Here is a 14,522-nt window from a genome sequence, read left to right as displayed (position 1 = left end):
ACGGACACCAAAAGAAAGCTGGGGTGGCAATCCTTATATCAGACAAATTAGATTTCAAACCAAAGACTGTAATAAGAGATGAGGAAGGACACTATATCCTACTTAAAGAGCCTATCAACAAGAAAATCTAATGATTGTAAATATCTATGCCCCTAACATGGGAACAGCCAATTATATTAGGCAATTAATAACAAAAGCAAAGAAACACATCAACAACAATAATAGTAGGGGACATTAACACCCCCCTGACTGAAATGGACAGATCATCTAAGCAAAAGATCAACAAGGAAATAAAGACTTTAAATGACACACTGGACCAAATGGACTTCACGGATATATTCAGAACATTCCATCCCAAAGCAATAGAATACACATTCTTCTCTAGTGCCTACGGAACATTCTCCAGAATAGATCACATCCTAGGTCACACATCCTAGATCACATCCTAGGTCACAAATCTCAGCTGGTACCCAAAGACTGGGATCATTTCCTGTGTATTTTCAGACCACAATGCTTTGAAACTAGAACTAAATCACAAGAGGAAAGTCGGAAAGAACCCAAATACATGGAGGCTAAAGAGCATCCTACTGAAGAATGAATGGGTCAACCAGGAAATTAAAGAAGAATTAAAAAAATTCATGGAAACCAATGAAAATGAAAACACAACTGTTCAAAATCTTTGGGATGCAGCAAAGGCAGTCCGGAGAGGAAAGTATATAGCAATACAACCCCTTCTCAAGAAACAAGAGAGGGCTCAAATACACAACCTAACTCTACACCTAAAGGAGCTGGAGAAAGAACCACAAATAAAGCCTAAACCCAGCAGGAGAAGAGAAATAATAAAGATCAGAGCAGAAATCAATGAAATAGAAACCAAAAGAACAGTAGAACAGATCAATGAAACTAGGAGCTTGTTCTTTGAAGAATTAACAAGATTGATAAACCCCTGGCCAGACTGATCAAAAAGAAAAGAGAAAGGACCCAAATCAACAAAATCATGAATGAAAGAGGAGAGATCACAACCAACACTGAAGAAATACAATTATAAGAACATATTATGAGCAACTCTATGCCAGCAAATTAGATAACCTGGAAGAAATGGATGCATTCCTAGAGATGTATCAACTACCAAAACTGAACCAGGAAGAAAGAGAAAACCTGAACAGACCTATAACCACTAAGGAAATTGAAGCAGTCATCAAAAATCTCCCAACAAACAAAAGCCCAGGGCCAGATGGCTTCCCAGGGGAATTCTACCAAACATTTAAAGAATTAATACCTATCCTTCTGAAACCGTTCCAAAAAATAGAAATAGAAGGAAAACTTCCAAACTCATTTTATGAGGCCACCATTACCTTGATCCCAAAACCAAAGACCCTATCAAAAAGGAGAACCACAGACCAATATCCTTGATGAACATGGATGCAAAAATTCTCACCAAAATACTAGCCAATAGGGTCCAACAGTACATTAAAAGGATTATTCACAATGACCAAGTGGGATTGATCCCTGGTCTGCAAGACTGGTTCAACATCCGCAAATCAATCAATGTGATACAATACATTAATAAAAGAAAGACCAAGAACCACAGGATCCTCTCAATAGATGCAGAAAAAGCATCTGACAAAGTACAGCATCCTTTCCTGAGCAAAACTCTTCAGAGTATAGGCATAGAGGGTATATACCTCAATATCATAAAAGCCATCTATGAAAAACCCACCAGGAATATCATTCTCAATGGGAAAAAACTGAGAGCTTTCCCCCTAAGGTCAGGAACGCAGCAGGGATGTCCACTATCACCACTGCTATTCAACATAGTACTAGAAGTCCTAGCTACAGCAATCAAACAACAAAAAGAAATAAAAGGCATCCGAATCAGCAAAGAAGTCAAACTCTCAACTCTTTGCAGATGATACTTTATGTGGAAAACCCAAAAGACTCCACCCCAAAACTGCTAGAACTCATACAGGAATTCAATAATGTGGCAGGATATAAAATCAATGCACAGAAATCAGTGGCAGTCCTATAGAACAACAAGACAGAAGAAAGAGAAATTAAGGAGTCAATCCCATTTACAATTGTACCCAAAACCATAAGATTCCTAGGAATAAATCTAACCAAAGAGGCAAAGGATCTGTACTCAGAAAACTATAAAATACTCATGAAAGAAATTGAGCAAGACACAAAGAAATGGAAAAACGTTCCGTGCTCATAGATTGGAAGAACAAATATTGTGAAGATGTCAGTGCTACCTAGAGCAATCTACACATTTAATGCAATCCCTATCAAAATACCATCCACTTTTTTCAAAGAAATGGATCAAATAATCCTAAAATTTGTATGGAAACAGACAAGACCCCAAATAGCCAGAGGAATGTTGAAAAAGAAAAGCAAAGCTGGCGGCATCACAATTCCGGACTTCCAGCTCTATTACAAAGCTGTCATCATCAAGGCAGTATGGTACTGGCACAAAAACAGACACATAGATCAATGGAACCGAATAGAGAGCCCAGAAATGGACCCTCAACTCTATGGTCGACTCATCTTCGACAAAGCAGGAACAAATGTCCAATGGAAAAAAGACAGTCTCTTCAACAAATGGTGTTGGGAAAATTGGACAGCCACATGCAGAAGAATGAAACTGGACCATTTCCTTACACCACACGCAAAAATAGATTCAAAATGGTTGAAAGACCTAAATGTGAGATAGGAGTCCACCAAAATCCTAGAGGAGAACACAGGCAGCAACGTCTTCGACCTCAGGCGCAGCAACTTATTCCTAGAAACGTCGCCAAAGGCCCTTGCAAGCAAGGGCAAAAATGAACTACTGGGACTTCATCAAGATAAAAAGCTTTTGCACAGCAAAAGAAACAGTCCACAAAACCAAAAGACAACCGACAGAATGGGAGAAGATATTTGCAAATGACATTATCAGATAAAGGGCTAGTATCCAAAATCTATAAAGAACTTATCAAACTCAACACCCAAAGAACAAATGATCCAATCAAGAAATGGGCAGAAGACACGAACAGACATTTCTTCAAAGAAGACATCCAAATGGCCAACAGACAATGAAAAAGTGCTCAACATCGCTCAGCATCAGGGAAATCCAAATCAAAACCTCAATGAGATACCACCTCACACCAGTCAGAATGGCTAAAATTAACAAGTCAGGAAACAACAGATTTGGCGGGGATGGGGAGAAAGGGGAACCCTCCTACACTGTTGGTGGGAATGCAAGCTGGTGCAGCCACTCTGGAAAACAGTATGGAGGTTCCTCAAAAAGTTGAAAATAGAGCCACCCTACGACCCAGCAATTGCAGTACTGGGTGTTTACCCCAGAGATACAAATGTAGTGATCTGAAGGGGTACGTGCACCCCGATGTTTATAGCAGCGATGTCCACAGTAGCCAAACTATGGAAAGAGCCAAGATGTCCATCAACAGATGAATGGATAAAGAAGATGTGGTATATATACACAATGGAATATTATGTAGCCATCAAAAGGAATGAACTCTTGCCATTTGCAATGACGTGGATGGAACTGGAGGGTATTATGCTGAGCAAAATAAGTCAATCAGAGAAAGACATGCGTCATATGATCTCACTGATATGAGGAATTCTTAACCTCAGGAAACAAACAGGGTTGCTGGTGTGGCGGGGGGGTGGGAGGGATGGGTTTCTGGGTGATGAACATTGGCGAGGGTATTTGCTATGGTGAGCGCTGTGAATTGTGAAGACTGCTGAATCACAGACCTGTACCTCTGAAACAATACATTATATGTTAAAAAAAAAAAAGAAGAAGAAGATAGTAGGAAGGGAGAAATGAAGGGGGGGAAATCGGTGGGGGAGACGAACCATGAGAGACGATGGACTCTGAAAAACAAACTGAGGGTTCTAGAGGGGAGAGGGGTGGGGGGATGGGTTAGCCTGGTGATGGGTATTAAAGAGGGCACGTACTGAATGGAGCACTGGGTGTTATATGCAAACAATGAATCATGGAACACTACATCAAAAACTAATGATGGTGTTGTATGGTGATTAACATAACATAATAAAATTTTTTAAAAATCAAACTTGTTCTCCTCAATAGCTCCCCAATTTGTTTGCTCCTCTTGAAACTTCTGTGCAGTACCTTTGCTCAGCTTCTTAGTGCCTCTCCTCTGACTTGAAACAGCCTCCTAAAGATCTCCCGACCTTTGGATCTATCCCTCCAAAGGAATGCTCAGCCTGCCTCCAAGTGCAAAACTGACTATGTAACTCTTCAGATTAAAACCTTATTAGGGTTCTAAGTAGCTATCACCATAGAACCTAAATGTGGCACCTCAGCAAGTGAGACCTTCAAGTACTAAGTTTGCTATGTCTGCAGCCTCAGCCCCATGCCTAGCTTTTCCCCCAAAGTTCCCCATAGCTGACGTGACCATACAAAGATGCAGGGTAAGACCCCCGATTCCAGCATCCAGGTTTTAAGGGAAACAGCTCAATTTTCAACTGCTATCAACTACAAAAAAAAAAAAAAACACAAAACCTTAAATATTGTGATAGACAAATAAAACACATCTGCAAGCCAACTATAGCCCATGGACTATAGTTTATGACCTCTATCTGCTGCCTGCAACATATCTGTATGTTCTCTCTAAACTTGGATGGTTCTCCCTTGATTGGTAGATACTCAAGTAAATGTTTTTTCAATGAATAAATGAACAAAAAGAGAATGTGAATAAGGTGGGAGGAGGTAAAGCAAGGAAAGGAGAGATAAGAAAAACAATGGTGAGTAAAGCCTGAGAAATCAAAACTTGCCCCTTTGTGCCCTGGGCAGGTTCCCAGAGGGGTCAGTGATGGCCACACCAGTATACAGGGGGCCAGTGCTGGATGAGAGCAGCATCCCAAAGGGATGCGAGAGCACAGTGCTGGCAACGACAGAGGCTTAAACTTACTAAAATCAAAGAGCCAACTTACTAAAAATCATTTGATACACATTTTTATATGCATTTAAAATTTATTTTTTTTAAGATTTATTTATTCATTGGTCAGAGAAAGGGAGAGAGAGAGCACAAGCAGAGGGAGTGGCAGGCAGAGCAGGCAGAGAGAAAAGCAGGCTCCCTGCTGAGCAAGCCATCCCAGGACCCTGGGATCATCACCTGAGCCGAAGGCAGACGCTTAACCAACTGAGCCATCCAGGTGTCCCTAAAATTTTTTTCTTTTTTTCTTTTTTTCTTTTTCAAGTCTTTATTTAAATTCCAGTTAGTTAACATATAGTGTAATATTAGTCTCAGGTATAGAACTTAGTGATTTATCACTTATATCCAACACCTGGTGCTCATCCTTAATCTCCATCACCCAGCTAACCCATCCCCCACCCACCCCCCCTCCAGCAACCTTCAGTTTGTCTCTGGTTTGTCTCTTCCCCTCCCCCCACGCCCATATTCATCTGTTTTGTTTCTTAAATTCCACATATGCAAAAAGAAGACAGAGCTAATGTCAGTAAACTTTAAACTTCATTTTCAAGACCACAAGAGTAAGCTAGTGTTTCAAGGGCCGGAAATAGAAAGCGAATGGCTCAATCCCAGTTTTTGTAGTTTCTTCCATATAGAATTACAAAATAAGACAAAGGAAGGCTGGCCATTGGCAGAGAGAGAAATTAGATTTTTGTTTTCAAGAAGAGCAGAAACCCCATGAATATTTAAACTTCTACTCTAGTCAGCTTCATAATTCAAACTTGAAACAAAAATTTTGACCCAGGGCGCCTGGGTGGCTCAGATGGTTAAGCGTCTGCCTTCGGCTCAGGTCATGGTCCCAGGGTCCTGGGATCGAGTCCCGCGTCGGGCTCCCTGCTCAGTGGGGAAGCCTGCTTCCCCCTCTGCTTCCTGTCTCTGTCTCTCATGAATAAATAAATAAAAAATTAAAAAAAAAATTTTGACCCATCTACTTCCCTGATATGATTGTTTCTGGTAATCCTTAAGTACAGAGAAAGAGAAAATGAAATGAAATAATTTTCCAGCAGAAAGATAGCTTATAGAGGAGACCATGGAAGAGCAGAGTGTTCATCTGGACAACGTGGCTGGCCAGTCAATTCATGAAGTCTGAACTCAAGCCAGAAGCAAGAACACAAGGAGAGTGAAATCATTACCACATGGGAGGGAAGAAAAGCATAGATCAAGGAAAGAAGTTTGTATATACAGTTTGGTATGTTTGGGAATGTTCTATGACTCTAAGATAACAACAACCAGATTGGTCCTAATCATCTTTTAGCCTTGGAAATAATTTCTTTTTTCCCTCTGCAGAGGATGTTCTTCCCCCATTGTTCACCCATGAGATGACAGCTCTTAAGGAAGTCTCTCCTGACTGCTTAATTCCCTGACACCCTCCATCACATCCCCTTGTTATTTTCTTCATCATATTTATCAGTACTTAAAATTATTATTTGCTTACTTTTTTGATTGACCTTGAAGCAGGGGTATGTCTATTGTGTTCCCTGCTCTGTTTCAAAAGCCTGCCACAGAGTCTGGCACATGAAGAGTTAATAAAAGGCAATGGAAGATGCTCTCTAGCACTATGCTAGTCAAAAAAGATTCTGTTTTCTGACAAAAGCCTGTCTAGAAATAGAAAAAGCCAAGGAAGACTCTTACAGAAATACTTTGAGACCATGCTAAAGATTCTCCATGGTAAATGCCTCCTCTTGATCAGTATCCTTCACACCCACACTGTTCTAACATTGTTCATAGAGAAAAGCATAAAATCAAATCCTTCACCACAAAAAAACACTTATGAACAAAACAATACTGCTTCTAAGGGCAGTAAATATTTTGAGTTTATTTTTTAAACATTTCTCTTAGTGCTTCAGGATGCCATGGAATCTAAGAACACCACCCAAACAGATTTAAGAGATAAAATTCCTGATCAGGCAGCAGCACAAGGTTGTGGGGGTGGGATAATCTTAATTCTTCCTAAATCAGAAAGAACTTTCTGGGTTTCAAAGCCAGGAATGAGGGGGAGAACTTTGGTGGATTCTCTGAAGGGTCAAATGTCACAGACTTTCTTAATGCCATTTGGCCATGGACTTAACCAGTTTGCATTTGCAAAAGGACAAATCTGAGAATATTCTTGGGGCACCTGGGTGGCTCAGTGAGTTGAGGGTCCAACTCTTTATTTCACCTGAGGTCATAATCTAAGGGTCATTGAGACAGAGCCCCATGTTGGACTCTGTGCAGAGTCTGCTTAAGATTCTGTCCCTCTCCCTCTACCCCCTACCTTCCACTTGCGCTCTCTCTAAAAAATAAAAAAAAATTTCAAAAATCTGAGAATAATCTTGTATGCACTTAGAATAAAGCCGTAAGCATTTGTTCCTTCAATATGAAATAAAACTATGATGTTGAAAAGAGAAAATATCCAGAAGGTAGTATAGAGGACAGAAGACAGATTACCAGCATAGAGCAGTCTGTCTATACAGCTGCCTACATGGTGTGCTCACTTCCCACAGAGGGACTCCTCTGTAAGCCGCCTGGGGCCAGGGTGACAGGGCTTCCTGTCTTTCACATTCATCTCCCAGTACAGGCTCTAGCACAGTGCCTTGACAATAGCAGGTGCTCAATAGTATAATCTGATGAATGGGTGGATGGACAGATGAATAAATTATGAAGGTGGCCAAGTCAGGTGCTGTCACATGGAAACAGCAGCATTAATAGCACAAGGATGTCTAACCTTCTAGCCCCTCACCATATGAAAACAGAGATTCTCAACCTTTAAGGCCCTATTCACCTTTTGATAATGATCCAGTTCTAGATCAGCCAGACCCTCTCCTCTGAGGGGGGACACCTAGGCCAGTGGCTCTCAATGGGGGACAATTCCGCCCTCCAGCATATATCTGGAAATACCTGGAGATATTTTCGGTAGTCACTATGGGGGAGGAGTGCAACTGGCACCTAGTGGGTAGAGGCCTGGAATGTTGCTAAACCTCCTACAATTGCACAGGACAACGCCCACAACAAAGACTGACCCAGACCAAAATGTTAATAGTGCAGAGGTTGAGGAACTCTGGCATATGCCTAGGGAGGCATATTCATGTCTTTGATCTTTTCCCCTTGAACTAAACTTTCTCAACTCTACTCCCTTATCTTCCTATGGAGAACAGAGCCATCCTAAACCAGTGTCATCACTGTAATCATTAATGGGACAAATCGACTCACACTGATAGCAAGGCATATTTGCACTTTACAGGTTGCAAGAATATCTTCTAATAAATTCTCATTTGCTTCTCTCAAGAATTTGGGAAGTATCACCATATTCATTTTTGAGCAAATGAGACTGGATAAGCTAACAACCATCTCTATGAGTCAAAAGAGGTAAAGAAACTGAAGCTCAGAAACATTAAGTGACTTGTTCAAGACCACACTCATGAAGCAGCAGAGTGGTAGAGACACCCCAAATCAGGCTTTGTGCTAGCCCTGCCCCTCTGTCTTTCACCACATGAGCTTCTCATGGAACAGTGGTGGCCCAATGGAAATGGAATGTGAGCCATAGGGGCGCCTGGGTGGCTTAGTCATTAAGCAGCTGCCTTCGGCTCAGGTCATGATCCCAGGGTCCTGGGATAGAACCCCGCATCGGGCTCTCCTGGCTCAGTGGGAAGCCTGCTTCTCCCTCTCTCACTCCCCCTGCCTGTATTCCCTCTCTCGCTGTCTCTCTCTCTCTGTCAAATAAATAAACAAAATCTTTAAAAAAAAAAAAAAAGAATGTGAGCCATATATGTAATTTAAAATTTTCTAGTAGCCACATTAAAAAGTAAAAAGAAACAGATGAAATCAATTTTAATATATTTTGTTTAACTGAAATATATTCGGAATATTTATAATACACAACCAATATATAAATATATTTCTGTAACCAATATATACAACTATACATAGAATGGTTTAAAATTTTTTGTACTAACTCTTCAAAGTCTGATGTGTATTTTATACTTAAATCACACCTCATTTGCAATTAGCCACATTTTAGTACTCAATAGCCCTGTGACTAATGGCTACTGTTCTGTGTGTGTGTGTGTGTGTGTGTGTGTGTGTGTGGGAGGGTGGGGGGGAAAAGAGAAAAGGAAGAGAGAGGTGGGGAGGTGTGGAGGTTCCAGAGGGTAAGACATAACTTCGGGAGAGTGGGGTAAGTTGACTGCTTCAAGTTTAGCAGTTTTTATGTCCATGTCATGTCCTCATGGAGGATGTTCTCATCAATACATTCCAGTCTCCTGTGTGTCAGAACATCATGTCCATCTCAGTTAGGAGGACACAGCATGTTACACAGGCAATGTAAGGGAATGAGGCTTCTGTGTTCTGGCCTATTAAAGATGATGAGGAAGTAGAAAAAGAGAACACAGCAGTTGTGATCTATTATTTTTTAAGCCTTATATCATTTGCCTACAGCTTATAAAATCTAAGCCTCACTATAACCGTGGGAAGTCAATGTGTCTTATCCTCTTTGTGCAGATTGGGAAATGGACCCTCAGAGAGATTAAATAACATTACTAAGGTCCTAATGCTAGGTTTGAAACCTAGTTCCTGTTGATTTTGAAAGTAGTGGAAATCTTTCCTTTGTGCTAGGATGGCAGTTCAGCCCAAGTGAATTCTAAAGACTCTGAAAAGTAACCTGAAAAAACTCCCCAGAGCTCCAAATTAATTGCAAAATAGGAAAAGCCACCTTCTCTCTTCCTTCATGTTTGACATTCATCCAGAGGAGAGGAAGGCAGGCAACTAAAATAATCTTTGATTACTTTTTGTGCAATTCTCAAATAGATCCTCTGAATTGGCCAAAAATGTCATCACTAATGAGTTTATAGTGTGTCAGGCCCTATTTTGAGACTTCACTGCACAGAGTAACTCATTTGATCTTCACCATAACCCCATGAAGTCGGTGTTGTTATTTTCATCCCCGTTTTACAGATGAGGAGCACAGAGGTTAAGTGACCTGCCCAAAGCCACCCAGCTGGTAAGTGGCAGAGCCTGGACGCAAAGCCAGGTGGTCTGGCTCATAGCCACAATGCAGAGTGCCTCACTATGCTGCTAAAGATCAACCCAGTAAATGTCTCTAGTGGGATTAGGGTTAAACTAAACAGCCTGTTGCATGCAAATGTCATGTTTCTGTGGAGTCTTTGAAAACTCCCAACTGACTCAAAGTTCTCTCAAGGGTCTGAACCTGCTACTCTTCTGGGTGAGGACCTATCATGGAAACTCCTATACTCACTGTCATCTTATTAGTCTTAAGTACTATAATACCCCATGAAAAACAAAAATCTAGTCTATCTAGCCAAGCATTTTATCAGAGAAATCTGCCCCAAATCCTTCTCCATGTGCATTTTTTTAAAAGATTTTATTTATTTATTTGATAGAGAAAGAGAGAGAGAGAGAAGCAGACTCCCTGCTGAGCTGGGAGCCCCATGCAAGACTCCATCCCAGGATCCTGAGATCAGGACCTGAGCCGAAGGCAGACGCTTAATCAACTGAGCCACCCAGGCACCCTCTCCATGTGCATATTTTTATCTTGATCAACCTGAATTAATGATCTAATTGTGGGCTGAAGGAGGCATTACCATTCTAGGCAGGATGTGAGGACCCTCCCGATCCAACATCTTAACCCCCCATTTACTGCCAGGGTTGGTTCACTTCATCTGGAACCCAGCTGCCCAGGCTGATGGCTTCTTCTTTCCTAGCTGCTCTGTGTCCTCCAAAAAGCATTCTACCTGGTAAAAATCGAGCTGTCCCTGGATTTCATAGGAAACCTAGCTTGTGACAATGGGAGGCAAACACTTCAGTTGGTTCAACCTCTGGTCTATACCAAAGGTTCTATGAAGGACTGTGTCATTTACCATTGTACTCTCCCTCTGCCCTCTCAACTAGCATAGTAGCTGGCTAATAGTAGGTACACAATAAATATTTGTTAAATTAATGACCTCTCTAAATCTATTATGTTTCTGCATGTCTACATTAGGTATAGTGGCTCTATTTACAATACAAAATGATTATGATAATAACAGCAAGAAATTTATTACTTTCCTTGAAAGGTAAAAGTCATGATAAGAATGACTGTTTTTGCTGAAAAGCCTTAATTTTGAACCTTAGGCAATCATACATATTCATATTCCTAAGTATGTTCTTTGAATCATAATATAAAATACTACCAATCAAATGCAAAAGCGATGGAGAGTGAACTCAAGTGAAAAAAACTGTAGAAAGAACCAAAGGAAAACCGAGGTATGACTACAATCCCACAAACTTGTGGAAGCATCTTTATTGTTATGTTTTCATTTAACAAGCAGAAGGTTTATGGTGCTGATGGATTTCTTTTTTTTTAAGATTTTATTTATTTATTTATTTGACAGAGAGAGAGAGAGACAGCAAGAGAGGGAACACAAGCAGGGGCAGTGGGAGAGGGAGAAACAGGCTTCCCGCAGAGGAGAAACAGGGCTGATCCCAGGGTCCTGGGATCAGGACCTGAGCCGAAGGCAGACACTTGACAACTGAGCCACCCAGGTGCCCCTGGATTTCAGTTTTAATGGGGACATAATGCAAGTGTTTATCCAAGAGAAATAGTCCGTTTCTAATCTTGGTCACTGCTTCCCGCCCCCCCCCCAAAAAAACCCACACAAGGAATACAATTCTGGTTACCAAAAAGCCTCAGATATGCAGGGCCAAATCACACAGTTCTTCTATAAACTGGGTCTGCAGAACACAATAAACATGATGTGCGCAGGAGAAAAAAGTTAACCGGGTACCCAGGATTACCGGTGACTGCACTTTCTTCCCAACCTTAACTTCTAACACTCCCCATCGCACTTCACACTCTAGCTGCAAGAACCAAACCACAGCTGACCCTAGTGCAGAGACCAAAGAAAGAAGGAAAGCCAGCCAGCCACATGGTTTTATCCACCAAATATGAAAGCTGAATCTATGTGGAGATGTATGTGAGTGGAATAGAATGGGGGCACACAAGCCTTAGGCCAGAAACTAACATCTGATCCAGGACCATTTAAAGACCTGTGAAGAGGTACGTGCTTTTGCTGAGGGCTTTTTAAAAGTTTTTTCTCTCATTTAAACCAGGGGTACCAGATCACAAAATCCTCAGCCTTGTGGTTGATATGAATATACACCCCAGGCAGCTCTCAACAGCAAGAGCTAATTTCTGGTATCTTCCACTGTCAGGAAAGACAAAGACTATCTCACAACCTAGGAAGGGGGTTCTAGGGAAACTGAAAAGCACACGGTGGGGGCCAGAACAGAGACAAAAAGAAGAGAGCAACACGAATTTTGTATAAGGCAAAATCAGCACAAGCAGCCAGCCAACAGGTTGCCCTTGTTGCAGAATCCATATAATCCAGGATAAATCAGCTCTGAATCTGTTTTCTCAAAACCCCCACCCCTGCCAGGTAACACCTCAGGACTTAAGTCTCTGTCAACTTCTCTGTCCACACGAAAAAAAAGAATGTGGGAGAGAGAGAATTAAATAATAGAAGATACTTATCTACTCCAGTTTACTAATAATGTGGGTGGTGACGCTTCAAGAGCCGAGTTTGGGAGTGAAGAAGGGGAAGGGAGAAAAAGAAACCACAACCTCTCTGAGCTCAGCTGAGGTCTCGGCAGAACAAGTGTCAACGCTTTTAAAGGGCACGGCTTGCTCTCAGTTGCAAAGCACACCGGCTGGCAGGGTAGGCGCGGGGCACTGCTTACCCGGAAGCCCGCAGGAGGCCGGGGGGGGGAGGGGGGGCACCTCAAAAACAGAGACATCACCAGCACCGCGCCAGGCGCGCCGCCCCTCCCTCCCGTTCCCACTAGAGGAAAGCGCATCCAGTGTCAAAGTCGCGGTGGAACACGACCTGGTCAGACAGGTCGGAGCGCGAAGAGGGGGCACCCTTCGAGGGCTCTCCTTGCCCAGCAAACACCAGCCAGGGGGAAGCCTGGAAAGTGGAAACAAAACCAGCAAAAATGAAAGAAAGACACGTTACCTTGTTCATCCCATTCCCCATGGTGGCTGAATGCGAACTCTAGCACCCTTGGAAATGAGGTCGCAGTCTCACTAATGGCATGTTACAACAGGAGGGAGGAGCAGGTGGAGCGGGCGGGGGAGGAGGCCCTGGGGAGGAATTTCGTGCTCGCAGTATAAACAACAACAATAATAATCAGGGACATCCAGGCCACTCGGTTTGCTCCAGGGAACTGGCCTGGACGGTAGGGCTTTCCGCTAGTCCGCCCCGGACTTCCCGGCCGAGCAGCAGAGGAACTGGCGCCCTTGCCGGGAAATGGTCTCGCTTTGCCAGTGCACGCCCCGTGAGCGCCCAAGAACCCCTCCCCGGCCGCTCCCGGGGACTTGTGGCGCTCCGAGAGCGGCGACCGCTCGCCCCGCCCTGCGCAGCCCACAGCTTCCCGGCTGCCGGAGCCGGGGCTCAAAGCGCACGCGCAGCGCAGCGGCGGGAGCCCCAGCAGCGAGCGTTCCGGGAGAGAGACTTACGGGCGGGGGCGGGGCCTGGTGGTCGCGCAGGCGCTTCCCCAACCCGGTCGCCGCGCGTCACTCGGCCACCTCCCCCGGGATCAGGGTCACCGAAACTCCCGCAGACCTTTCCCCTGGGACAGCTCGGGGGACCTGTTACCAGTAGTCACCACCCTGCCTTGACTGCCTCGGTGAATCAGGTGCTAATCAGAGCTTTGGTCTTCGCGGCTCCCCTCCTTGGGTTTTCTGAGGGCGACAGATTTAGGCCCCGGTTGGGGGATTCCTATGGCCCTGCCCCACCCACGAAGACCGAGAAGGCTCACCCGGTGGGGAAAGGGGGAAAGGTGGGCTCAGTGACTCATCTCTGGGATGACCTAACCTCCCTAACGTGGGGGAGCAGATGGCCGGATCTCAGACCTCATACCGTGTCATTGGATTTCTAGTATGTGCCCATCTTCAGATTATAAACTGGCTGTATTAGGTGCATGGTTGTATTGACACAGTTGCTTCTGGAAAGCCCCTGTCCTTGCTAAACAGCATAGTAATGTCTGCATTATGATTGTGTCTGGAGTAGAATGCTTTCTAGCAGAATTGTTTTGAGAATTCTGTCACCCCTACTAAGCTCTTAACTTTTTCCCTGGGGACAGAATCCTTGAGGTAGGAGTTTCTCAGTGTTATTTTTATATTTTTAGCAATGCTCTGCACAAAAGTGCTTCATAATTGTTAAATGAACATACACATCAATCTAATATGGCTGGGCTCACCCCTGATGACCTCATTTCATCTGCTCTTCTTGCTCAACAAGTTACAGCCACACTGGCTTACTGTGTGCCTCTTGAACCTGCCAGGCTGGATCCTGCACTCTGTATGGGCTGTGCTCTCCACCCAGACCTAGCCCTTTGCAAAGCTGGCTCTTGTCTTTGAGGTCCCAGCCCAAATGTCACCTCCTCCAAGAGGCTTTTTCTGACCACCCAATCTAAAGTTGATTCTTCAGTCACTGTTGTATTTCCCTGTATTATTTCCTTCATAGCATTTAACATAATTGGACATTATCATAT

At 43.3% G+C, this 14,522-nt stretch overlaps 1 protein-coding gene across 4 annotated transcripts in view; it reads right to left on the bottom strand.

The window, feature by feature from the left end:
* DUSP22 (dual specificity phosphatase 22) overlaps positions 1-13,388 on the bottom strand; it is an 83,383-nt gene extending 69,995 nt beyond the window's left edge. Inside the window, exon 1 of one of the 4 annotated variants that reach the window (XM_027602451.2) lies at positions 12,983-13,388. Coding sequence is in view for 3 of the 4 variants with exons in the window: in XM_027602450.2 (XP_027458251.1) it covers positions 12,983-13,003 (21 nt within the window). In the remaining variant the exon portion in view is untranslated. The remainder of the gene's footprint in view (positions 1-12,982) is intronic. The other 3 variants (XM_027602450.2, XM_027602456.2, XM_027602453.1) reach the window with 3 other exon arrangements.
* Between the last annotated feature and the right edge of the window lie 1,134 nt (positions 13,389-14,522).

This window comes from Zalophus californianus, chromosome 7, assembly GCF_009762305.2.
Source record: "Zalophus californianus isolate mZalCal1 chromosome 7, mZalCal1.pri.v2, whole genome shotgun sequence".
In the NCBI taxonomy this organism is placed as follows: domain Eukaryota; kingdom Metazoa; phylum Chordata; class Mammalia; order Carnivora; family Otariidae; genus Zalophus; species Zalophus californianus.
The sequence above is the reverse complement of the archived record's forward strand: the minus strand, read 5'-3'. Positions and strand labels throughout refer to the sequence as shown.